The 26,456-nt window shown below is 45.9% G+C and overlaps 1 protein-coding gene and 1 pseudogene across 5 annotated transcripts in view; one reads left to right on the top strand and one right to left on the bottom strand.

The window, feature by feature from the left end:
* Positions 1-20,712, bottom strand: part of ENPP6 (ectonucleotide pyrophosphatase/phosphodiesterase 6) — a 96,919-nt gene extending 76,207 nt beyond the window's left edge. For 2 of the 5 annotated variants that reach the window (XM_067722030.1, XM_067722031.1), the window contains exon 1: positions 20,355-20,709. In XM_067722030.1, the coding sequence (XP_067578131.1) occupies positions 20,355-20,595 (241 nt within the window). In that variant the 5' untranslated portion in view covers positions 20,596-20,709. Of the gene's footprint in view, positions 1-20,354 lie in introns of all 5 variants that reach the window. The other 3 variants (XM_067722029.1, XM_067722032.1, XM_067722033.1) reach the window with 3 other exon arrangements.
* Positions 20,713-23,729: 3,017 nt separating this feature from the next.
* On the top strand, positions 23,730-25,045 carry LOC137216119 (signal peptidase complex subunit 2 pseudogene; annotated as a pseudogene).
* Positions 25,046-26,456: the final 1,411 nt, after the last annotated feature.

Genomic DNA, 26,456 nt, shown 5'->3' with positions numbered 1-26,456 from the left:
CCTCTCATGTCCACATAGCAAGCACTCTGGGAATATTTATGTAATGGATGAATGAGTCAGGCACTGTTCCAGGAGCTGGGGATACAGCAGTGAACAAGACTCCCCACTATCACAGAGTATACATTCTTTAATAAAAATAAAAGACTGATTATTGGATGCTAGAATGTAATAGATCATTTATGGGAGCAGAGGTATCTTGTCATAAGTCTCTCTGAGCTAACATTAAAGGCACATGCTCTCATAGGAGCCTACCCCAGGAAAGAATGTAACATGGCCATGGTTGAACAAGCCCAGTGGTCTTTGCTTTCATTCTCATGTTTACATTTCAATTCCAGAAGTCAAGCATTGGTTTTCACTGTGCCTGAAGCATTTCCTCGTGGTGTCTCCTTGTGAAAACGTTAACTGAGCCCAGCTGCAGTGGGGAGATTGTGCAAAGTGAACATTTTCTTAAAATACCAACCCTATTCTAGTTAACAAAATCAAACATCATTCAAGATTTTTGCTCCAAGTAAAGAAGGTCATTTCTTCACCAACTGCCGTTTCTACTCCTCCCAATATTATCTGAAGATCTGGAAACCTATGTTCGATTTGTGTCATCGTGGGCACGTGATGAGAAGCTTCCATCCTGAAGCCACACCTTGGCCTGACCACTCTATGTTTGCTGGTGGTCGCTAGGAGTCCCCTCCGTGGGAGCACAGGCGGGCATCTCTTGTAAGATGTAAAGGGAATTCAAGAGAAGCCACCTGTGAAAAGTGATGTCGAGTAGCTCCAGAGGTTGGAAAATTTAGGAACAATTTAGCTTCAGGGAGAAGCAATTCTGATGAGAAAAGATTCAGGAGAATGTATTACCAATTAAATGGTGGAGACATTTCAAAATAAAGACATCAAACCGCAACTGTGAGATTCATTAGTAATCCACTGGGCCCACTGACAGGGCCATTTTTGCATTTTATTTGTTTCCTTATGTGACAGAGTAGGTACTGATACCATGTAGAAGTCAACATCTGGTCTTATTAACACTTGACTTGAAACTGAATCCACCTAGAAAGACTGATAGGAATCGAAATGACAGGTAAGGTGCTTAAGCAAGCGAATGTATTTGCCATTCTTTTAAAACACTTCATTTCCTGGATTTTCCATCTGTGACCCACCAGGGCGGCCACTCGGCCTGTCAGGCTGTTTCAGAGGTTTGGAACCTAGCAGCTCTGTGTGCCTGGGGGCCAGCAGGCCCTGCGCAGGGAAAGTGGATTGGAGTTGGTACGGTAAACAGTTCCACCTGGCTACACCAGAGAATTCTTCCCTCGCCGTCCTCCTTTCCCTGCCACGGCTCTACATGGGGGTTATTCCAGTGAAACAGAGGGGGATGGAGTCCATTAGGTTTTTCCCAAAAAAGAATTAAACTTTGTTCCTCAGGTAAACTGGTAGTGAAGGATGTGATTTTAAGTAGAAATTTCTGGCCTAGGCTTCTAATCCCCCAAATCCTACCTCAAGCCAGGCCATTTTCCCCCTTTTAAAAATCATAACTCTGAAACTTAACAGGGCGAGGCGTGGGGGGCAAAAACTACATTCCTGCTTTGAAAAATAAATGTATAGTCGTCTTGCTTCAAATGCTAACCGCAGCCGCAGTGCCCTTTCGGTTCAGTAGCGACGCAGTGAAGAGGGGCATGGATCAGCTAACAACACACTGCCCTCCCCGTGATGTGAGCCAAGGTCAGAAGGTTCGGGGGAAGCAGAGCAGAAGTGGTCACGACAACAGATAAGAAAGAGGACCTTGGGCTTCCCTGGTGGCGCAGTGGTTGGGAGTCCGCCTGCCGATGCAGGGGACGCGGGTCCGTGCCTCGGTCCGGGAAGATCCCACATGTCGCGGAGCGGCTGGGCCCATGAGCTGTGGCCGCTGAGCCTGCGCATCCGGAACCTGTGCTCCGCAACGGGAGAGGCCACAACAGTGGGAGGCCCGCGTACCGCAAAAAAAATAAAATAAAATAAAGAAAGAGGACCTTGCCACAGCATTTGAACTCACTCCTCGGAGCCCTAAACCCCTTCATTTTTTTCAGAAGAGCAACTCGAAACCAGAAAAACTTTGAGGCCAGCGGGTTTAGAAATCACCATAGCCGGACTTGAACCAACATCTCTTGCTTCTAATCCATGGCCCTTCTCACGCAGACACCATCAAGAGACAGGGAGGAAGTGATGAGGCCAAGCCCAGATCGGCACACGAACACAGAGAGGAAGGGGGCTCACGTGAGGGGAGAAGTGGTCAGAGTCTGGCCGTGACCTGAAAAATTATAAACTATGGCGAAGTCAAATACAAGGTAATCTTGTTTGGGCAGAAGCACTGCCTTTTTATGTCACGTTATTAAGAAATTCATATTCTCCTGCTGACCACAAAACCACCTGGAGGTGGAAGCTGGGCAAACAGGATACCTTCTACCTCACACCATGTCGCCCGAGGGGACTGCTGTTTCTGAGAACTGTCCCAGACTCTCAGTTATAAATGGCTTAAACTCCCAAACCTAAAATCTCTTGGGAATGAGATTGAAGTTGTTTTAAGCCACCAGAGCTCTGGATTACTCACCAATTTGGAATTTAGTGAAGAGGTAAACCATAGGAGTTTTAAATTGGGTCTCTACTTGCCTCTTAAAATATTTGACAGAGTTTGCAAAATACTTAATTATACCCATTTCTGCTTTGCATTCCTAAAACCTGTCCTGGGCCGGGTATGGATTGGGGCTGAGGAGAGTCGTAAGGCAATGTCTGACGCAGTCTTTGCCACGTCCATTTGGATCTTCCATCTGCTGCGAAACTAAAAAGGTCCCCCTTGATGGCCTAGCAGCAGGGACTGCCTTTCTGTAAGGAGTGAGGGGTGGAATGGGGCAGAGAATAGCTTAAAAGGAAACTGGCTGAGTATTTAGGATAAAGCAGCTTCCAACTAATTTTAAAACAAACACAAAGAGACACTTAACGGAGCTCCTGCTAAGTGTGAGGGTAGATGAGACACTTGAGTGGGAGGGTCCTGCCCTCACCGGGACCACCATGCCCTCCCAGGCCCCCAGAATCAAGTGTACTTACGTGCAGCTAGTCCGAAGCAGCGCCTCGGTGGCCTGGGTCAGTGTCCCAGATGGGGCTTATCAAAAGAAGCCTGTTTAAACCATTCCTCACAACTGTTCAGCCATGGCCATTTGAGATAAGTAGCTAAGTGTCTGAGGTTGAATCCTCTCTTTTGTACTCAACCCCAGAAGCGCTTATTGTTCATATTGTCCATTGAGACACACAAAGGAGGGTTTAAAAACAGGGTTGTCCGTGAGGTTGCCTAGTCTGGAAGAAGCTTGGAAGGGCCGTGACACATGCACTGTGGAGTCTGTGTGTACAGGTGAGTGTCATGTGCGTAATGCAGCTACAAGGTCACTGTCTGAGGGACGGACACTTAGATGGCCACACAGGACAGTGCTGCGCTGAGAGCCACTTCTTTGAAGGCGGGAAGTCCTAACAAGAGCACAGGATTTTGTACTCACAGTCCTGCCATCCTGGGGCTCTGTGAGCTTGAATGAGTAAGTTAAGAGCTCACACATAAAAAGAAACGAAATTGAGTTATTTGTAGTGAGGTGGATGGACCTAGAGTCTGTCCTACAGAGTGAAGTAAGTCAGAAAGAGAAAAACAAATACCGTATGCTAACACATATATGTGGAATCCAAGAGAAAAAAAAACATGTCATGAAGAACCTAGGGGTAGGACGGCACTAAAGACACAGACCTACTAGAGAATGGACTTGAGGATATGGGGACGGGAAAGGGTAAGCTGGGACGAAGTGAGAGAGTGGCATGGACATATATACACTACCAAACGTAAAATAGATAGCTAGTGGGAAGCAGCCACATAGCACAGGGAGATCAACTCGGTGCTTTGTGACCACCTAGAGGGGTGGGATAGGGAGGGAGGGAGGGAGGGAGATGCAAGAGGGAGGGGATATGGGGATATATGTATATGTATAGCTGATTCACTTTGTTATAAAGCAGAAACTAACACAACAATGTAAAGCAATTATACTCCAATAAAGATGTTAAAATAAATAAAAATAAGGACATCCAAAAATAAATAATCAAAATTAAAAGAAATTTTTAAAAAGAGCTCACAACCTCGGTTTCCTCATCTATAAAACCAGTATAGGGCTTCCCTGGTGGCGCAGTGGTTGAGAGTCTGCCTGCTGATGCAGGGGACACGGGTTCGTGCCCCAGTCCGGGAGGATCCCACATGCCGCGGAGCGGCTGGGCCCATGAGCCATGGTCACTGGGCCTGCGCGTCTAGAGCCTGTGCTTCGCAACAGGAAAGGCCACAGCAGTGAGAGGCCCACGTACCACAAAAAGAAAAAACAAAAACCAGGATAACTATGCCCACCTTACATGGTTTCCTGAGGACTGACTGAAACACTATCTGAAAGCACCTGGGACTAGGTGCTTTAGACACATGGATGTAGGAATCCTGCAGATGTTTGGGAAATGTACATCCTGTTCCCTCTTGACTAAATCTGGTGGCTGTAACAAAGGAGGACAATAGGAGTGCTGCAGAGACAGAGGCCTCCATCGTCCTCGCAGACTCTGACTCCACCAACCAGAGGCTACATGGTGAAGATGCTGAGTGATGGACTGGGCTGGGGGAATGCAGAGGTCCTCGTTCTGGTCCTGGTTTATCCACTTCCTGGTTAGGTGACCTCACACAAACTGCATACCCTCCCCAGACTTGAGCTCTCTCATCTGCAGATTTGCCCTTACATAACTCCCAAGGTGATTATAAAGATCGTCTGAAGTTATCAACATTAGAAAGGAAGAAGTAACTGTTTTTATTTGCAGGAAACATGATCTTGTAGATTCTTGTGATGCAGAGAATCCACATAATTCTATGAGAACTAATAAAGAAATTCAGCAAAGCAAGATGCAAGATCAACACCCAGAAATCAGTTGAGTTTTCATACACCACAAATAACATCAAAAAATAAAATGCCTAGAAGTATTTTAAAAGAAGTGCAAGACTTGTGCACTGAAAATTATAAAGCAGTGTGGAAAGAATTTGGAACCTGAATAAGTGGACGTCTCATGTTTATGGATCAAAAGACTTAATATTGTTAAGTTAGCAATATTTCCTAAATTGTTCTATAGATTCAACACAGCACCTAACAAAATCCTACCTGGATTTTTTTTCCAGAAGTTGAAAAGCTCATCCTAAAACTTATTTGGAAATACAAGTGACTCAGAATAGCCAAAACCATCTTCAAAAAGAAGTAAGAAGTGGGAAGACTTACACACCCCTATTTCAAAACTCACTGCAAAGCTACAGTAATTGTGATAGTGTGGTCCTGGCATAAGGATGGACATAGGAAGTAAAACTGAGAGCCCAGGAATAAACTCTAACATTCATGGTCAGTTGATTTCCTACAAAAATATCAAGAAAGGAATAGTTTTTTCAACAAATGGTGCCAGAGCAACTACCTCACACCATACACAAAAATTAGCTCAAAATGTATTGCAGAACTAGAGGTAAGAACTAAAAGTATAAAACTCGCAGAAGAAAACACAGGAGTAAATCTTCATGATGTTGGATCAGTCAATTATTTCTTAGATATGACACAAAAAATACACAAAGAAAAGACTGAGATATTGGACTACATCAACATTAAATGCTTTTGTACTTCAAGACACTTCGGGAAAGTGATGACAACCCTCCGCCTGCGAGAAAAATGCTTTCAAATCATATACTCGATAAGAAATATATATCCAAAATATATAAAGAACTCCCAAAACTGATAATAAAAAGACAACCCAATTTTTAAAAATGGATAATAGAATTTGAGTAGACATTTTTCCAAAGAAGTTATCAAATAGCCAATAAGCACATGATGTTAAGCATCTTAGTTCTTAGGGAAATGTAAATCAAAACCACAATGAAATACCCTGTCACTCCCACTCGAATGGCTATAGTAAAAAAGGAAAGACAATGACAAGTGTTATTGAGGATGTAGAAAAATGGGAACCGTCATACAGTGGGAATATAAAATGGTGCAGCCACTTTGGAAAACAGTTTGGCAATTTTCCATGTTAAAGGTAGCATTACCATATGACCCAGCAAGTTCATGCCTAGGTATCTACCCAGGAGGAATGACGACGTATGTCCACACAAAGGCTTGTACACGAATGCTCATAGCAGCCTTATTCATGATAGCTGAAAAGTGGAAATGGCCCAAATGTTCATCAGCTGGTGAATGAATAAACAAAGTGTGGCCTATCCATACAATGGAACGTTTTCTGCCAGTGAAAGGGAATGATGTACTAATACAACACGGATGAACCTCAGAAGCATTGTGCTGCGTGAAAGAAGACAAATACAAAAGAACACATGGTTCCATTTATACGAAATGTCCAGAAAGGGCAAATCTTTAGAGAAAGAAAGAAGATTAGTGGTTACCTAGGGCTGGAGGTGAAAATGGAGAGCAACTACCCGGCCCAAGTTTTCCTTTTGGGATGATGGAAATATTCTAAAATTATATTGTGGTGATAGTTGCACACCTCTGTAAACATACTAAAAGTCATTGAGTTGTACACTTACAATGGATAGATTTTATGGTATGTAAGTTATACCTCAATAAATCTATTAATAATTTTAAAAGATCACTTGAGAGCACAGCTATAGAGATCCACATATAGGACCTCATTAGCATATCAACACTAAGTTACATCCCTCAGATTCCCAGCTACACAGTCGAATACCAGCCCCCAAGTCCTCCAAATGCAGGCTTTACCTACAGTCTTGTCCAGACTTTCCATCTCCCTACTGGTCTCCAAACCCTGCTGCTACATGCAAAGCCCCTTTTTTGTTTCTTTTTAATTTTTCTGTTTGATAATACTGTCCATCTCCTATAGAAACTTCTTCTTTCCTTGATTACTCTGACCTTATTTGACTCCTGATTTCCATTTGAGGTCTTTGCTAGAATGTTCTGTGATAGGTCTTTACTTCTTCCTTGTCTCCTTTCCTGTCTCTTCTTCTGTGTCGTGCTCCCTAAACGTAAGAAGGTCCCCCAAGGTTTCACCTTGATCTCTTTCCCTTCTCTTGACACAATCCTCCCAAGGAGCCTCATCTACTCACATAATTCCCACCTCTATGAGGACAACTCTGAAATCTGTATCTGCAGCCTTCATGGCTAGTAAAGAAATCCCCACCAGGTGTCTTGCAAGTGCCCAAAGTATGAGACTTAGATACTGTATTGATATATTTTATTGAAACATTAGCCAGTATATTCCCTTCCATCATGTTTCAAGTAGGTGTCCAGTCCCTTTTGTCTCTGGAGAGCTGATATTACCTGCTGGACACACTCCTTCCTTTGGGACTTTTTATCATCTCAAACTGACCTCATTTAAACACATGGTGAACATGACTTTAAAGGGGAAGGAAGGAAGGAAGGCATATATGCCTTGAGGGAAGCAAGGAAGACAGGAAAACAGGATGGGCTACATAATTCTGGGGACTTGACTCCCAGGCTCCTTCATTCTCACCTTGGATTTGGATGGCCTCTCCCAAACCCACACTACTCAGAAATGTCAGAGTAATCATCTCAAAGCCCACTTCTGCTCTCCAAACGCTCCCCGTTATTCCCGCCTCTGCCCCTCGACTTGAGCAACGCCATTCACCCTCTCGGCCCTTCTGCCAGGTTTCAACCTGCCCAAATCCTTCAGGCTTCGCTCAAACAGCGTCACCTCAGCAAACCTTCCCTCTTCACCGCACACCCTTAGAAATGGTCCCCGCATACCCTGTGCCTATTCTGTCCTTATTCTGTCCTGGCCTATGACTATTTCTTTCTGCACATACTGAGCTGCTCAGCTTAACTGCAAGCTCATCCAAGACAGAGGCCATGTCCCTTCAGAACAGCACCTCTCACCTAGGAAATGATCATATATCCCCGCATAGGGAACGATCAGACACAAATGTACTTTATGAACATACGTCAACATTACATGCTGTTGTAATTACCAAATTCTGTGGTTCAGACAGTAAGGGGTAAAGGAGCCAGCAAATGGATGAAAATGAGATCTCAGAGCGCCATCCAGCTCTGAGATGCTACTATCTGTGGGTCAAGGCCTTGTAGAGGGGGGACATCTTATTTTGGCTTCAAAGAACAAGATGGGTGGAGGGAAGCAGGGTCCGGGCTGGGGTGGAGGCTTGGGGGTTCCAAGGAGGATGGGAGTAGAGCGCTTCCAGAAGTAATAAGTAGTATAAGCAGAGGGAAGGACTGGGCGTTCTCAGAGAGGCCTCCAACCAAAACAGGGAGGTAAAGAGGTCATTCTGCAAAATTCCATTCCCGCAGGGGTTCCACAACTGGCCAACAGAACCCTGATGATCCCTGTGTTTGAAGGGGAGGAATCAGTCTGTTTCCACTGATGGAAGCTCCTGAGGTGAGATTCACCACACAGCTGGCTAGTCAGTTCAAAAGGCTAGTCAAACAGGTGGCTGAGAATTGAGTAAATAAAGGCATTTTTGTTTCCATTTGATTATTTTAGCTTTTAGCAGCTGTTAACACAGTCTGAGAGTGAAGTCTTTGGACTGTGACTCTCTTATCTGTTCCATCAGAACTTGGTGAGGTCATTTAAGGCTTGTGAAGGACAGCAGCCAGCCCCCGATGACCAGCCAAGGCCTGGGAAGTGGGGGGGGGGCGGAATGGCTGAGCTGAGTCTAAGCACCCTCCACCCCCAACACACACACTCTTCTAGGCGCTTCCACTACCTTCCTGACTGGATCTTTGATGAAATCTACACACAAAGCTTCTTCGAATCCCATCTCCACTTCAGCTTACACATCTCGGGAGGCATCAAGGAGGGTGAGAAAACAGCAAAAGCAAACCAAGCAGGGAAGCCCGGCCGGGAAAGAGTGGAGTGCTCAGAGAGCACAGGCAAAGTGGCCGGCGTGGATAAACAGGCAGGAAGGGTTGGGAAGGATTCCTCGGCTTCCATCCCTGCACATTCGAGAGAGGCCAGACTCTGGCCTGACTCACAGGCCTGTGTTTGGTGAGGTTCTGCCCTTATATAGACGCTGGAGCTGAATCTTACGCCCCAGTCTCTGTTCTGCATAGTGAGACAAATGAATGCACTAGCATTCCTAAAGCATCTTCTGCTTTTCGCATTTTGTAATTCTGAATGTCTCTGGGGGAAACTTTGGATTGGGATGTAGTGGGTTTTGTTACATAGTTCCAAGCTCATTCATACAGTTTTAGCGTTCTGTTTTACACCGACAAATGCACACTAAAATGGACTATGAAAGTCACACACAGAAACGTACAGGGAGGGGTGTCATGTTTTGGTGTGAGGCCAGCTGGCTAAGCTGTGGGGAAATGGGCCAGACTGGGAGTAACCAGAACCTGGAATTAGATCCACCCACAGAGCCCAGCAAAACCGGAGAGCCTTGGGTGCTAGGAGGTCCAGGACAACAGGCTGAATGTGGCAGGGGTGCTCGTTTGGACCTGGGAAGGAGAAGCACAGCCCACGTGAGGATGAAGGAGGGGACTCAGAAGCCTACAGAGTATGGCCGGAGGAATCCAGAATCCAGTGTCGACACAGCAGTTTGTTAGAAAATAGTGGGACCTCAGCTGATGAGGTTCAGCGCCAAAACTCCAGAGACTTAGAAGACAGATAAATACTATAAGGCTTCCACCATGGGATCGAATGCAAGCCTAGTTCCTGGCACCGAACCAAAGAAGTGCAACAGACACGAATCAACTGTCTCTTCTGAGCAAGCTCTGGGCCCAGATGCTTTGACTGCCCGCGTTCCACTACACTCGCTGTGAGTGAGTGTAGACCAGCAGCAGGGTAGATTGCCATGCGGATGCCCTGGCCTACAGTCGGCGGAAGGCCTTCAGAGGCTGGACCCAAGGTGGGCTCTGGTCGACTGTCTCCAGTCCCCGGAGGGAAGCCCCTGACTCCCTGCCCACGCTCTTTCTGCTCGAGCAGGGCTTGCCAACCTGCTGCCCATCAGACATTTGTGTTGGGCAACCTGGGGTGAACAGACAAGGCTGCTCTCCCCAAGGGGATGGGACGGGGGACCGGGTCCCCGAGCACACCTGTAACCCTCTCACGGCCCACAGCACACAGGTGAGGATGCTCTGCTGCAGACGCTTACGTGAGTTCTCCCAATGACCGCGTCTGTCCTCCTGACTCAGACCTGGCACCACAGGAGCGCTCACTCTTAAAGGCGGGCGCCCAGGGGAAGCTGCTTCAGCAGGGGGGTGAAGGCTCGGCATTCCCCTCACCACAGGCCCGTCTGTGATTGCAGCCTGGGCAGCCCTTCGCCCAGATGCGTCTGCCCCTCGTGGCTCTGTGACCTGCCTATCAAGCCCTTGCCCCTCTCCTCGCTCCGGAAAGCGCCAAAGGCAGGAGTAGGTTCCGATCGAGCACAAGATGTGACGCAAGCCGAATGCTGCACACAGGACGCAGCGGAGTCCCGGGCCTGCCCGGGGTCCTCGCCCAGGAGACCGTGGACACAATGGCCTTATTCACGGACGGGGACTCTGAAACCCCAGTAGGTGCTGTCTAAAGTGTCTGAAATAAATGTTAACATGCTGACTCAGGCTCCCTCTGAATCCATTCTAAATGTTCTTTAACCCGTTTGTGGCGTAGCACTGATGATGAAGCAGGTCCTGAGAGCAGCCTTGGCAGGAAGCCTGTGGTCCCACCAATCAGCAGTGGGGAGAGGGGAGAGGGAGTGAGACAGGAGACCAGCCTGGTATGGAGACCACCTGGCTCCAGGAAGGGAACCTCCTAAAAGAGGGTCTGCTGTGCTTATAATCAAAGACTTTCACCACAGCTCTGCCCGCCAGCCTCTCCGTCCCCTCCTGCAGGGAGTGCGTTTCATTTCCAGCAGCCGAATGAACACCCTGCCATCACCGTGGAAGCCAAGAGAAACACACTTTTTGAAAAGTGGCCCTTCAGTGTCGAGAGGTCTGATGGCGAGAGCTGAAATAATGACATGCCGGGAGAGATTATTTTCGTAAATTCTTGGAACGCGCTTTTTTCTCCGGGCTTGAGCCGGTGAGCGGCCCTCACGGCTTCTGTCGCCCGACACCTCACACACCCAGCCGCTTTCTGCAGGCGGCTTACTCAGGACCCATGACACGCACCATAGCTTTAAGTGGAAACATGAAATCTCTGGGAAGTAAGTGACAAAATTGAGGCAAGAGTTCATGCAGATGAGGAGACAGATTTAATTGTGTGTTTGTGAGAAATGTCCTCTACCAGCCGTGGGGCAAGCAGAGAGAAGAGAAGTCCATATACTGGGGTCCACTGGAACCCACAGGAGAAATTTCTCTCCTTGACCCCCATGATTATTCTACATGTTTCTGGAACTCTCCTTTAAGAGGTTGTCTCTGACCCCCTAAAGGGCCAACTCCAGGTGAATATCCTAATCCAACCTGAAATCTATTCTGATGAAAATTTACTTCGTCAAATAAACAGCCGTCCAAACTTTCCCATCTTTGCTCATAGGAGCCCCAGACTTCTGAATTTCTTGTAGGCTTGGAATTGATTCAGGTTCCCTTCTTTTCAGCTCTTCCATGTTCACTCACTACCCCATCAGCAAGTTCTGCCTCGAGGGCGCTCCTCAAATTCAACTCTTCACTTATAGCCATCAGAAAGAATAGATGCTCCAACGTTTGAAGTAGAAAAAAAGGAAAGGCGGAGCCTACTGAATTATCTTCAATTTAGCCTTCAAAGCCTTCTATCAATTGCATGCCTTTTTTCTCTTTTTATAAAACAAATTCACCTCTCTCTCTCTAACCCTCTACCCTGTACCGGGGATGGTGAATGGGTTTAGCACCCTTCCCTCTGTCTTGTTAATGTGTCTCTGACTATTTCTCTGACTGTACTTGTGCCAAGTCCCTCATCAGAGTCTTTATAGATTTTTTTTTTTTAAGATCTGGCCCTAAATTTATCTACACTAAAAATCTTTCCAGTCATCTTTCAGTGTTTATTCCTAGATCCACCTTTTCCATGGAACTGTTCAAGACCATTATAACTCCCAATAAGACCTGTCTCCCTGAGTTGCAGACACTTAATCTCTATGCCATTTGTTTAAATTAATACCTACGAGTTTCTTATAAAATGCACCTAATATCCATTCAGCACATAAAAGTTAAATATATTCCCGCCACCTCTATGTGAGGATTATATATCCTGAACCATTGGCATCAAGCTTGGCGATATGATTTGCTTTGGCCAATGAAACGGGAGTAGATGTGACTTGTGCCACCTCTGAGCAGAACTTTTAAACATCATTACACTGTTCGCCATTTTCCCTTTTCCCTCTGCCATGCGAGAAGCACGTCTCATTTAGAAGTGGCTTTTTCAGCCTGTGTCTCAAAATGAAGAGGAAATGGGGCAGTTAATCCTTAAAGTCCATGCACATGAGTGAAAAAAAAAAATCTTAGTTGTGGCAAGCCTCTGACAGAGCTTGCTACTGCGACATGATTTAGCCTAATCTTATTGGTCAAGTGGGTAATAGGTACAATTTTTATAACGGTGGTTTTACACAAAGTTTCTCATTCTGTCCTCACAACAAGCCTATTGGGTAAGCTTTACTTTCTCCATTCTACTGCTAAATAATATTAAAACTCAAAAGCACTTCAAATCCTGCAAGTCAGAAAGTGAGAGAATGGATGAAATTAGATCTTTGGCAGCAAATCCATAGCTCTTTCCACTATACCATGTACTGTGGGTTGAACCGTGTTCTCTAAAGAGTTATGTTGAAGTTCTATCCCTCAGCACCTGTGAGTGAGACCTTATTTAGACACAAGGTCTTTGCAGATGTAATCAAGTTAAGATGAGGTCACGAGGACGGGCCCTAATCCCTAATCCCATATGACTGGTGTCCTTATAAGAAGGGACACACAGGGAGAACGCCATGACAGTGAAGGCAGAGATTGGAGTGACACTTCGATGCAATCTACAAACCAAAAATACCAAGGACTGCTGGCAATGCAAGAAAGCTGAGAGAAAGGCATGGAACAGATGCTGCCCTAGAGCCTTCAGAGGGAGCGTGGCCCTGCTGGCACCTTGATTTCAGACGACTGGCTTCCAGAACTATGAAGGAATAATTTCTATTATTTTAGGTCACCGCATTTGTGGTAATTTGTTACAGCAGCCCTAGGAAACCAAACACCGTGACCACCTCAATTTCAGGGCATAAACCATCAGGAATTCTCAGGAAGTAGGTCTGGGGGTGGAAGTGGTGTGGCTAAAGAAGCCTTCATTCTTCCATCGGCTGCCCCGTGGCCCCCATCCTGCCTGTGTTAGTTTCCAAGAGCTGTCGTAACAAAGTACCACGGACCAGGTGACTTGAACAACAGAACTTTATTTTTCACAATTCTGGAGGCTAGAAGTCCAAAATCAAGGCGTCATCAGGGTTGGTCTTTTCTACAGCCCTCTCTCGTTGGCTTTGTAGATGGCCACCTTCTCCCTGTGTCTGCATATGGTTTTCCTTTGGTGCCCATCTGTGTCCTAATCTCCTCTTCTTATCAGGACATCAGCTATGTTGCATTAGAGCCCACCCTAACAGCTCCATTTAACTTAATTGCCATTTTAGAGACCCTCTCTCCAAATGCAGTCACTTTCTGAGGCACTGGGGGAGAGGACTTCAAGATACACATTTGTGTGTTGGACAAGGAAGACACGATTCAGCCCATAAACCATTTCCTGTTTTCAAATATCTAAGGAGCCTCTCATGAGCCTTAAGCAATGTGGAGTGGAGACCGAGAGCACAAGACGGCCTGACCCTTTAAGTCGCCAGACCCATCCCTGGGCCTCACAGCCAAGACCACACAAAACGTGGCCTTCGCTGCCCTCTCACAGTTGTTCTCACGGTTCTGAACCATTCGCCTCATTCGTGCTTCGCTGATGCCTCCGCCTCCTTGGCTTCGGCAGTCTTGGCTGGAGTTAGGCTCTGTTTAGGGCTATGCTGATGACTAGTGTATTGCTGCACCCCCTACACCCCAGGCCCTTGAGGCCCAGCACCCTCCTCATGGGTGACTCTCCTTTCAGCCCTCTTGCAGCCCCTGACCTTATAGTCAAAATGTAAAACAAAACTGATAGACATGCTTTGAGGTTATATAAGATTATTAGGCATAAATGGTAATCGGTTCACCTAAATATCTGTTCATTGCTTTCACAAGGCAAAGCATAATTTCAGTCTTTTCCTCTGCCTGCTAGTTTAGTAGTATCTAAAATCAAAATAATAATCAAGTTCCCTGAAACTCTGAACGCTTTGATCATTATTATAATGCTTCTTCACTAGGATAAATTTTGTTTGAAGACAGAGCATGACAAGTGAAGGGAGGGTGGCCAGGGAAGGAGTATCCACTGCAGTGACTTTGGGGAAGAGATCTAAAAAAAGCAACGGAGCAAGAATTCCCTGGCGGTCCAGTGGTTAGGACTTGGTGCTTCTACTGCCGAGGGCGCGGTTCAATCCCTGGTCAGGGAACTAAGATCCCTCAAACTTTGGGTCTTTCTGGGGAAAAGCATTCCAGACAGAAGGAACAGCAAGTTCAGGTGTCCTGGGATGGCCACCTGCCTGGAACAGGTGAGGAAAAAAGGGAAGAAATGGTGGGGAATGAGGCTGGAAAGGGCTGGGTGACCTGGGGCCAGTTCTGTAAGAGCCTGAATCTACTGGAGCGTCTGAACAGAGGAGTGACACCATCGGGCATGTGTTTTAAGAGGACTAGTCTGGTACGCATATGAGACAAACTGTAGGGCAGAGAGGGTGGGGCACCAGGAGCTGCTGGGAAGCTCTAGGCTCCCGAGGGTGCGCCCTCTGGTCAGGGCCCCAGGGATGGAGGCAGGAGAAGCAGAGGCTCTGCGATCCATCCTGAAAGCAGAGCCGACTCAGCTGCGGGAGAAAAGGTGGTGAGGAAGATGGGGAGGGGCCGACAGAAGGGACCGGAGGAATCAGTGAGATAGGAGGAAACAGAGAGAGGAGGGCGTCCTGGAACTGAGGGCGCTATCAGGAAGGAGGCCATCAAAGCAGAGGACTGACCCTTGATGACCAGGAGGCCGCTGCTGAAAACCAAAGCATGACGGGGTTTTGCAGGAGATAGAGTAAGCGGGGAGCAGTGGGCACCCCAGACAGAGGCATCTAAATCCAAGGAAGCCAAGCCCTGGGCTGAACAGCCCCGAGCAGATGCTGATCCAGGGGGAGGAGAGGCCAGGGTGCCCTGGAGAGGGGCCGTGTCCATGCTGCTTGTGCTGTGGGCGTGCAGAGGCCGCCACAAGTGAAACTGAACTCTCCAGAAGGCTGACGATGTGGGCTTTTTTTCAAAACATGATTTCTCAAGTACTTTCTGCATTGATTTCCTTTGGTCCAAGTGACAGCCGGTTTTAATTTAAATCGGCTATTTTCTTAAAGGCAAGGGAAAGCTTGCCTTACCCGGCAATCCCTCACTCCAGAATGTGAGGCCTTGATATCTGGGAAGAATTTGCTTCACGTGTCATTTCTAGGAGGGTGGTCAGGACTGCCATCGGCACAGATACTAATTCTAAGCAGTTAACGCCCTTGGTTTTGCTTTGATTCCACCAGAGGATTAATCAAGTGTCTTCATCCAGGCTCTGGCTGCTTCCCGGACTGGTCATAAGGAGACCTCTGTCCTGGGTCCCAGGTCATACACAAAACCTTCTGGGCACGCCAGGACTCGGGTCGGGGCCCTGCTGGTTGCTGTGTGAGAACTGGCCTCCGAGGCCTGCCCTCCAACCTCAGCCCTGCTACTGAGGTTCTTAGGTGTCTGCAGTGAAGCACGCAGTCTCCCTGCACTTCATTTACCAGCTTCTAAATGTTAACATGATAATAACACACTGTATAGCAAACAACTCAGGATATGTTCATCTCCTGGCAGATTATGTTCAGGAAGATTAAATTCTAAACCAGCTTCCCTGCTACTCAGGACATTTCTGGGCCACCTTCCACAAACACTTAATCAGAAGTGCTCAAGAGTTACAAACAACTGTTGCCATTGGCTTTGGCAAAATGATGCTACCTCATGCTGCCTCAAAACACACCCAATGTTTTCTCTTATGCGTGATCTGCATTGAACAAATCACTGCTTTTTGTCCGTGGATGTTATGTTAAACTTTACTTAAATCAAATGGGGATTTACCTCAAAGAGAATAATTTTACAAAAAGATCCACAGTTAAAGATTAAAACAGGGCTTCCTTGGTGGCGCAGTGGTTCAGAGTCTGCCTGCCGATGTAGGGGACACGGGTTCGTGCCCCGGTCTGGGAAGATCCCACATGCCACGGAGCGGCTGGGCCCGTGAGCCATGGCCACTGAGCCTGCGCGTCCGGAGCCTGTGCTCTGCAACAGGAGAGGCCACAACAGTGAGAGGCCCGCATACAGCAAAAAAAAAAAAAAAAAAAAGATTAAAACAGGGCTTCCTTGGTGGCGAGGTGGTTAAGAATCTGCCTGCCAATGCAGGGGACACGGGTTCGAGCCCTGGTCTGGGAAGATCCCACATGCCGCGGAGCAACTAGGCCCGTGAGCCACAACTACTGAGCCTGCGCTTCTGGAGCCTGTGCTCCGCAACAAGAGAGCCCGCGACAGTGAGAGGCCCGCGCACCGCGATGAAGGGTGGCCCCCGCTCGCCGCAACTAGAGAAAGCCCTCGCACAGAAACGAAGACCCAACACAGCGAAAAATAAACAAATTAATTAATAAGATTAAAACAGAAAGCTTCCCCATAGAAGTTACACTATGGTTATATTTTAACTAAAATTAAGTTGATCTACAGACAGCTCTTCAGACAAAGAGCTTATGCATCAAGTAAGATATTATGATAAACGCCACGCCTGGGGCTGTTTATTCCAGCCTTCAGAATGCTCTCACACGCTACTCTGACTGGAAGAAAATCCTCCTCTCTTCTGGTCTTGCACAGTGTATTAGGAAACTACCCATTGGTCCTTTGTGTAGCAGTCTGCTAGGGCTGCCCTAACAAAGTACCACCAACTGAGTGGCCCAACAACAGAAACTGGTCTCTTGCAGTTCTGGAGGCTGGAAATCTGAGATCAAGGAGTCGGCAGGTCTGGTTTCTGGTGAGACCTCTCTCCTTGGCTTGCAGGTGGCAGCCTTCACACTGTCCTCATGAGGTCTCTTCTCTGTGAACGTTGATCCCCGATGTCTCTTCCTCTTCTTAAAAGAGCATCAGCCATAGCGGAGTAGGGCCCCACTCTAACAGCATCATTTAACTTAATCACCTCTTTAAACACCATGTCCTTAAATATGGTTACATTCTGATGTACTGGGGGTTGGGATTTCAACACATGAATTTTGGAGGGACACCATTCGGCCCTTGCTACTCATTTGGGATATTAGTAGGTATATGATGTGTCTTTCCTGCTCAACTTGAATGTAGGCTCCCTGGGTGAATGGCCCTGTTTTAAGATTCTATGTGTTCCCAGTAATCAATTGTCTGATGGATTTTCTTTTTTGCAGGGGGGTGGGGTGCCAGGCCGCACAGCTTGTGGGATCTTAGTTCCCCGACCAGGGACTGAACCCAGGCCCTGGTCAGTGAAAGCGTGGAGTCCTAACCACTGGACCGCCAGGGAATTCCCCTGATGGATCTTCTTGATCACTATTGGAATTGTGTTCACATCTGTCCTGATGCAAACACATTTTGAAGGAAAAAAAAATCAGTCACAGTGGCTTCATGTCAATGATTGGGCTAGATGATTTCCAAGGTTCCTCACAAATCCTGTGACTGTTCATTGCCCATCACCATCCACGTGGCTTCCCATGGAATTCTCCTCTCTAAAGATCAGTCATGTGCTTAATTTCTAATACGTAGGCCTCCCAAGAGGTGCCAGTCCTAACTTTTTCTAATTTCATGTCTGCTTCTGGCAACACCTGAGATTCTGGCCGGATTAGGACCCAGAAGCTGAGGAAACTGAGGTTCAGGGCAGTGCGATGGCTTGCCCATCCCGACCCTGCAAGGACTCCAACCAAGTTCTCCCAGCTCCCAGGCCAAGTTCTTTCCAATAACCCATCATTCCTCATTATGAAAAGAGAAGAACACCAAGGGCTTTATGGCTTATGGGCAATAATTCATGTAAGGAATTGAGATCACAGTCTGTCTTATAAATTCTGAGGAACCTTAAGACAGCATACCTTTTAGTACCGAAAGGATCTAGCATGATTCTTTCGTTGGTTCACAAAATGTTCATATGCTCAAACCATATGTTTAACTACTATTCCCAATGGATAGATCCTTCCTTATATGAAAAAAAGAGGAATTTTTCAACATCAGGTGGAAAAAGAAGCATAGATATTGGGGGAAATAGTCTAGATTTCATGCTGAGTCAGTTCCAGGGCAGTGGAGGTGGCAGCAACCTGATGGCCAGGCCACCCCAGCCCACAATCCCACTCCAAGCCTTTACGTCCACTCAGTAGATACAAGTCACACCCAAAGACACTGGCACATGAACATGAGTCTTGCTGGACACATCCTATATACAATATTGCTTCTATCGAAGCGAAAAAGCCAACTTAAGCACCAAGCGAGCTTGCAAGTCAGATCCTACATTTTACCATCAAAACCTCTAAGGGCGTAAGCCGTATGCAGAGCCTGTGGTTTTCTCGGGCTAGACTCAGTTTGAAAGTAAAGGTAAGATCTTTGTCAAACATTCACGGGGCCTGCACTGCCCCACCACGAGAAGGGCCCTTCTGTCGTGCCTAGACCAGAGAAAATACCCACAGCCTGACAAGACAGTGTCTGCGTGACTAAGGCTTTGTGCAAATTAGTCCTTGTGCTGATATCAGGAACATGGATCTGACAGACAAAGGGCCGAGTCACTGGCTGCATTTCTCCGTGGAGACTGTAATGGTCCCTTTTTGCTCGCTGGAGTCTGACTTGCTAAAACGGATTTTGTTCCTCTTCCACTGAGACTGAGAAAAGTGCACGTGGCAGTCTGTGAATCGAGCCTCGCAGCAGGGCTCTGAGAGACAACTGGTGCCGGGGTGGCTGCAGGTGTGAAACTCCCCGGACAGTGCTGAAGTCGGCCTGTGACACACAATAACCTCTATGTGCGGCCCGCAAACGGCTTCCCTGCAAGGGCAGATCCGTGCCAAGGGAGGACGAGGAGACTTTTGTTCATCTTCTTTATCTGAGAGATGCTGATTGTTTGTCTGTTGGGGGAGATTTTTGAAAATGAGCAGATAAATTCCTTGCTGTGTGCCGTCTGGCCTTTTTTTTTTTTTTTTTTTGCTCTCCATGCCTTTATTTCTGATTCTCCAAAATCTCTTTCCCCATTAATTTTATGTACACATGCATACAGTATCCACGTATGAAGTCAGAGATAGCAATTTGTCTTTCCAGGATCCTTGGGCTTTGCTGTCCTGTGAAGATCCATAATGAGATACAAGAGTTCTCATCCCCTTCCTGTTAACAGAATTTACAGTTTTCCCTGCGCTCAGAGCACATAGCTAAGTCCTACATGAGCATTAATAGCAGTGCATTCTTACCAGCCTCCCTGAACAGCTTGCTAAATTCTTTCTGAGCGCCTCGCTGGCCCTTACAGAGGTTAGCTGATAAACAAACCGGAAGCTAGGAATCTCACTGTGTGAGCACAGACAGAGGATCAAATTCGTGGAATCACATTTGGCGTGCTAGCAATCCCAGATGGAGGTCATTTTTAGGCAAAAGTCTGCTTTTCCAAACCCAGGCACAGTCTGGGTTAGCTGGGGGGTTGGGTTTTGTTTTGTTAACAGATGCTAGAAGTTAAAAATGGGAATCTGAACTACACATCAATTTTTTCTTCTCCGTGTCATTTTACCTGGCCCCAAGTAGCATTGCTAAGTAATACTTCAGGATATGACCTGAAAACTCCCTCCGAGTCATCCAGGAATCCCACATGTAACCTTCATAATCTAGCACATTGACAAACAAGCCAAAACAGCTCCAGGATGACAGATGACTGCAGGGCAAAGGGGACAGAAGGAATCTGATACAAATGAAGACCCGTTGACTTTTTAAATTTGAACTTAGAAAATACGGAGTAGGCCAGAATTTTTTATTTGTAAAACAAATAACCACTTTAACAATCATCTATTCATGTAGTTCTCTGTTCTCCACACTGAGAATCCAAAACAGGTCCTGGGAATAACTTTTGGAAAACAACACACCCATGAAAAAAAAAATCTCAGCCAAGAACACACACTTCCTGTCTATCTCTGGGGTCCCAAAGGATGAGGGAAACCTGAGCATTTCCATGAGACTCTAATGCCAGGAGCTCACTGCTACTGTTGGACTCCAGCCCGCCCCTCCCCACCCGGAGGAGGACACGGTACTCACCAGTCATTAGGCTGTAGTAATTGGGGTACGAGAGACTGGGAAAGTCTGGGGTCAAGTAATCCGCTTTCACCCCCCTGCTCACAATCTCCCTGAAACCAGGCAAGGACTCCAGGACCTCATCACTGATGTAGTCAGAGCGAAAACCATCCAGCAGAAACACCAGGAGCTTCCGGCGGGCCGGGGCTGGCTGTGCCAGGCTGAGAACAAGGGCCAGCAGGAGCGCCCCGAGCTTCTCTGCCATGCTGCCAGGAGCCTGCCCGAGCACGGCTGGCACAGCCGTCCCTTTGCAGAGACTGAGGATGGAGAATCTGTAGCTATTCTCTCTTCTAGGGGCTGGACCTTGACTGCTGGCCTTCCTGAGCCAAGTTCACTTTCAGAATTTAAAGGTACAGCACCCCCTTTTAAAAACATCTATGCTCACCCTTTACTAGAAAGTCCGGAGATCGACCCCTTCGGAGAAGCCAGGTTCCCAAACAACCCAGAATTAACACCAGGGGAGAGAGTGCAACCTTATTATGTGGGCCGAATGTTCCAGAAATACAAGCGCCCACAGAGAGGTGGAATTTGAGAAGATGACAGAAGTTAGCACTAACTTTGCAGTTGGGCTAACCAAACGAGGAGGCAAGGAAAAGGGTGATCTCTTGGTTTGCTGCCATCCCACACCTCTGCCCAATTTAAACTCTCTCACTGACTTTTTCGTTTACAATTTAGTAACGCAAACCTCTTAGCTCGGGATGTAAACAAGAGACCATAAAATTCATCTTGGGCATATCTGTGGACTTTTCAGCAGGGCCTCCATCTTCATAGCATTTAAAAACAAATTATTTGTCTATGTCTCAGCCACTTCTTCTTTTCGTATGCATCTCTATACAGCGCTTATTGTTTTACTTTTCAAGCTGCCCATGTCCAAACCCAGCTGTAGGAGGCGATGCCTCTCAGCAGAGCCATAGAGCCAGAAAGTTCCACAATTGAACAACAGACTTGGGGGTCATCATGGCAGATTGGTCTGAGGTAGCACTGCCCAAGAGGGCAGCAATCAGACAGAGAGCTGGAGGACGAGAGTTTGAGATGGACAAGCACAGCTAGAGATAACCAGGAGGCTTCATGCCAGGAAGGACCAGGCAGAGGAGGGACTGGGAGGCCGACCGGGAGGTCGGTGAGGGCAGCAAACACGGGGGGTCAGGAGACAAAGCACTAAGTCCAGATGGCCGCGGTTCCCTAGGCTGGGTCTTTCATTTGGCAGAAAATTAAGTATAAAGGCTTATAAAATGTGTATGGCCCATAGCAAGTCCTTAACAAATGCTAACTATTATTAGCATTGTAACGTTGCTTGGATCCTGGTGAAATTTGCAAGGCCCTGGGCAAAGCTTCACAGGGACTGAGGGCGGTCAGACACCAGCCGCTCTGATCTTAATCAATTCTACAGTGGCTGTCACCCTACCTCCGCCCTCTGCCTGTGCCTTGTCTTCTTATCCTGTCCTATTGCATTTAGAGTCAAGCCCTCACATGAGACCACTGGTCACTTTCTACATTGTGCTAGGAAAAAAAAAAAAAAAAGCACCTTGGCCAAATTACCATTCCCATCTCAGCTGGCTGAGACAAGGATCAGACTTCATTTTCCCAATAAAAGTAATGCTTTTTACAATTAAAAAAATAAGAGAAAGAGGACAGCTTATTCTTAATATTTTTTTAATTTGAAAACACAATGTTATTCTTATCTCTTTGAGTTACGTTGTACTGTTATTCTAAACGGAAGGAAGGAGTAAAGCAAAGGGAAAGGTGCTGATGCTGACGAGCCGATGGGCTGCCCTGGCCGTAACCATCACACACACACTGGAAGAATTTCCTCCGGTAGGGAGGGCCTGACGAGGCAGCAGATAAAGCTAGATGCGCTGTCAGTTCCTGAGTATGTCCAGGGTAGGGGACTGTGGAGATGGCATAATAACGCAAACCCACATGAACTGCCTTGGGGGTGGCCCCTGAGCTCCCTTGGGGAGAGGTTAAGGACTCCAAATGTTAAAGATGAATGTAAAAGGGGCATCCACTTTCCTTCGCCTCTAGCGGGAGGTCCAACCCCAAATACGGCTCCCTGAGTGCCTTACCCAGTTGTTGAGGTGGGGAATCCTTAACTAACAAGCTCCAAATTAGAGTGTCCCCAGATCCCCAGAGGACCCCAAGGCCCCATGGATAGCACTGTGGTGCGTCTGGGTGTGGGCATTGCTGCTGTGCACTATATTGTTTTATGATGAACATATCATGTTTTATGATAATGTTTAGAGAGTTTCTCTAAAGTTTTGGATCAATAAATTACTGTAAATAAGCATCTTTAATATACATACCAATATATGAAGAAAGAAAGAAACACATGGGATAGAATTCAAACCAAGGAAATCCCAGCACTGCCTACAGTCAGACTCCTGGTCTTATACTGCCTTGTGGCCTAGAAAAGGTTGGAAAGAAAAGCTAAAAGTCAACAAGGAAAGACAACAGATTAGAAAATGTGGTTATTATTAAGTGCCCAAAGCCTTGTGGTCCGAGACCTTGTATGCCTGTTATCTGGATGTCCTCAGTGGGGGGTGGTCATCAGCATCTAATATGTAAAAGTGCTCCTTTTGCCACTTGTTTTTCAAGGGTTGACAATGCTATAAAGGTCACTGCCCACAGGAGTTTAACCCAGATAATGCAGAAACATGAAAAATTTCCTCCAGAACTTGGAACGAGCTTTGTCCTGAAAGCTGTTCCAGGTCTTGCTAGGGACAGGCATGAGCTCTCAGGAATGTGCTGTCCAGATGGGTCGGCACTCTGCTGCCTCGCCTCCATGGAGAGGCAGATGAGATGGAAGGAGGGAGTCCTGGGCTTAGAGAAAGAAGACACGATTCTAGAGCCTGGGTTCTGGCATTCTGCAACTGTGAGATTCTGAGACAGCTGCTGCCTTTCCATGCTTTAATTTTCCCCTCTGAAAGTGACAGAGGCGTTAAGATCCTTCCCAGAATCAATTAGAATTCAAAAGTTGTGACCCAAGTCAGCCCATGTTAGCCAACATCAGCCTTCACTGACCCTGTTAATCCATACATTTTTGGCAGCCCATGTGGGCCCACGTCAACCCTTACCTTCCCTAGAAATCAGCAGTCTTAGATCCTCAAAGTTCTTGCCCTAAAGCCTGACCATGGCAAGTGTCCCACCTGCCTTCTCTCTGGTCAGGCCTTGGAATTAGAATCTTAACAGATTTTAAAAAATTGAAATCCTACAGAACGTGTTCTAGATTCAGGATAATATTCATCTAAAATTAAGATTAAATAAAGACATTTTCAGATAAATGAAAGCTGAGACAATTAGTCCCCAACATACCTGTACTACAAGGAATACTAGGCAGAAGCAAGCAAGATGGCGGTGGCGGCGGCGGCTGCTCAGGGAGGGAGAACCGGTGGTGGCGGAGGCAGTAGTGGGGCTGGCAGTGGTTCCAGCTGTGGGACAGGCAGTAGCCGCAGCGGCTTGCTGGACAAGTGGAAGATTGATGATAAGCCTGTAAAAACTGACAAATGGGATGGATCAGCTGTGAAAAATTCTTTGGATGATTCTGCCAAAAAGGTACTTCTGGAAAAGTACATGTATGTGTAGAATTTTGGTCTAACTGACGGTCGCCTCACCATCTGTACCAGCTCCTGTTTCTTCGCCATAGTGGCTTTGATTTGGGATTATACGCACCCCTTTCCAGAGTCCAAACCTGTTTTGGCTTTGCGCGTTATATCCTATTTTGTGATGATGGGGATCCTGACCATTTATACCTCATATAAGGAGAAGAGCATCTTTCTCGTGGCCCACAGGAAAGATCCCACAGGGGTGGGTCCTGATGATATTTGGCAGCTGTCGTCCAGTCTCAAAAGGTTCGATGACAAACACACTCTGAAGCTGACCTTCATCAGCGGAAGAACAAAGCAGCAACGGGAAGCCGAGTTCACCAAGTCCACTGCTAAGTTTTTTGACCACAACAGGACCCTGGTCATGGATGCATATGAGCCTGAGATATCCAGGCTTCATGACAGTCTTGCCACAGAAAGAAAAATAAAATAGCTACTTCTAAAAGCAGCCATCTTTTGGCTGGATCATGCTGAATTGAGGGGTGAGGGAGAAAGAAACAGAGAACTTAATATGGATAAAGTAAGAAATGTAAAACATGTCCATTTTGTCTGAAATTTTAGTCCATTCTGTATAAACAGAATTTTCTAGCTCAGATATGAGAAGTTGTAGCTCTGCTATCTAGCTGTAGCCTCTTTGGTCTGCTGATGGCATTGTTTTGATTTGCTTTTCTGGAAAAGCATTTTTGCTAAAAACCGTACAGACTTCCTCCTTCATACCTAGCAGTACTTTATATAGTATAGCTTTGTGCCATGCAGCATTTGAAGACTCAATTTTTTAAATTGTTAACCTGTTGATGACTTTATTGTGTTAATTCCCATTTCAACAGCTGTTTCCCTTAATTCAGGATACAACTTCTTGTGTATGACAGTTTTCCTTCACACACCATTTTTGTGGGTGTGTATATATCTAACTTGGGGAGAATTTGGGAAAAAAAACCCACAGTTTTTTAATTTGTTTAAAAGAGACTTTCTCCCTGTTACATTTTGTGCTCTTAACCAATTAAAGAAGCCAATGGCATTTTTAGTTTTTAAAAAAAAAAAAAGAAAAAGAAATACTAAAGAATGTCCTTCAGGTTGAAGGGAAATAATACAAGATAAAAATTAAGATTTACAGGAAGGGAATAAAGAGTATTAGAATTGGTGAATATATGGATAAACATAAAAAAGTATATATTTTTCTTTTCTTAATGTCCTAAAAAATTGTTTAAAGTAAAAAAAAAAAATTGTTTAAAGTAAAAAATAACACTCTGATAGGATGTATAAATTTATAACTTATGAAGAATTAAAACATATAAAAAACAGTAGCTTAAAGACAGTAGTAGAATGTTTAAATGGAATTAAATTGTTGTGACTTTTTTATTCATTTATGAAACGGGAAAAGTCAGATGTGAAGAATAAAATCTAAAGTGATCAAATAGTAACTCTAAGTAGATTGTAACAAGGATACATATTGTAATGCCAAGAGCAACCACTAAAAATTACTACAAAGAGGCATAGCTAATAGAGAAGTAAACTACCTCAACATAATAAAGGCTGCACATGACAAACCCACAGCTAACATCATACTCAACAGCGAAATGGGAACGCTTTTCCACTAAGATCAGGAACAAGACAAGGATGCCACTCTCACTACTCCTATTTAACATAATGCTAGAACTCCCAGCCAGAGCAATTAGGCAAGAAAAAGAAGTAAAAGGCATCCAAGTTGGAAAGGAAAAGTAAAATTGTGTGCGGATGATACGATACCATATATCTAAAATCCTAAACCCCCCAAAAAAAGTTTAAAACAAGAACTAGTAAATGAATTCAGTAAAATTGCAGAATACAAAATTAATGTACAAAAACCAATTGCTTTTCTATACACTAGCAATGAATTATATGAGAAAGAAATAAAGAAAACAATCCATTTATACAATAATAGCATCAAAAATAATAATTTAGGAATAAATTTAACTAAGGAGGTGAAAAATCTGTACACTGAAAATCACAACACATTGATGAAAAAACTGAAGACACAAATAAATGGAATGATATACTATGTGCATACATCAGAATAATTAATATTGTTAAAATGTCCATACTATCGGGCTTCCCTGGTGGCACAATGGTTGAGAGTCCGCCTGCCGATGCAGGGGACACGATTCGTGCCCCGGTCCGGGAAGATCCCACATGCCGCGGAGCGGCTGGGCCTGTGAGCCATGGCCGCTGGGCCTGTGAGTCCGGAGCGCAACAGTAGAGGCCACAACAGTGAGAGGCCCGTGTACCGCAAAAAAACAAACAAACAAACAAAAAACAAGTCCATACTATCCAAAGCTAGCTATAGATTCAATGAAACCCCTAACAAAATTTCAATGGCGTTTTTCACAGAAATAAGAAAAACATTCATATGGAACCATAAAAGATCCTGAATAGCCAAAGCAATCGTGAGAAAGTAGAACAAAGCTAGAGGCATCACACTTCCTGA

Source organism: Pseudorca crassidens, chromosome 21 (genome assembly GCF_039906515.1).
Source record: "Pseudorca crassidens isolate mPseCra1 chromosome 21, mPseCra1.hap1, whole genome shotgun sequence".
Taxonomy (NCBI): Eukaryota; Metazoa; Chordata; class Mammalia; order Artiodactyla; family Delphinidae; genus Pseudorca; species Pseudorca crassidens.
Note: the sequence above shows the minus strand (reverse complement) of the source record. Positions and strands in the feature narration are given on the sequence as shown.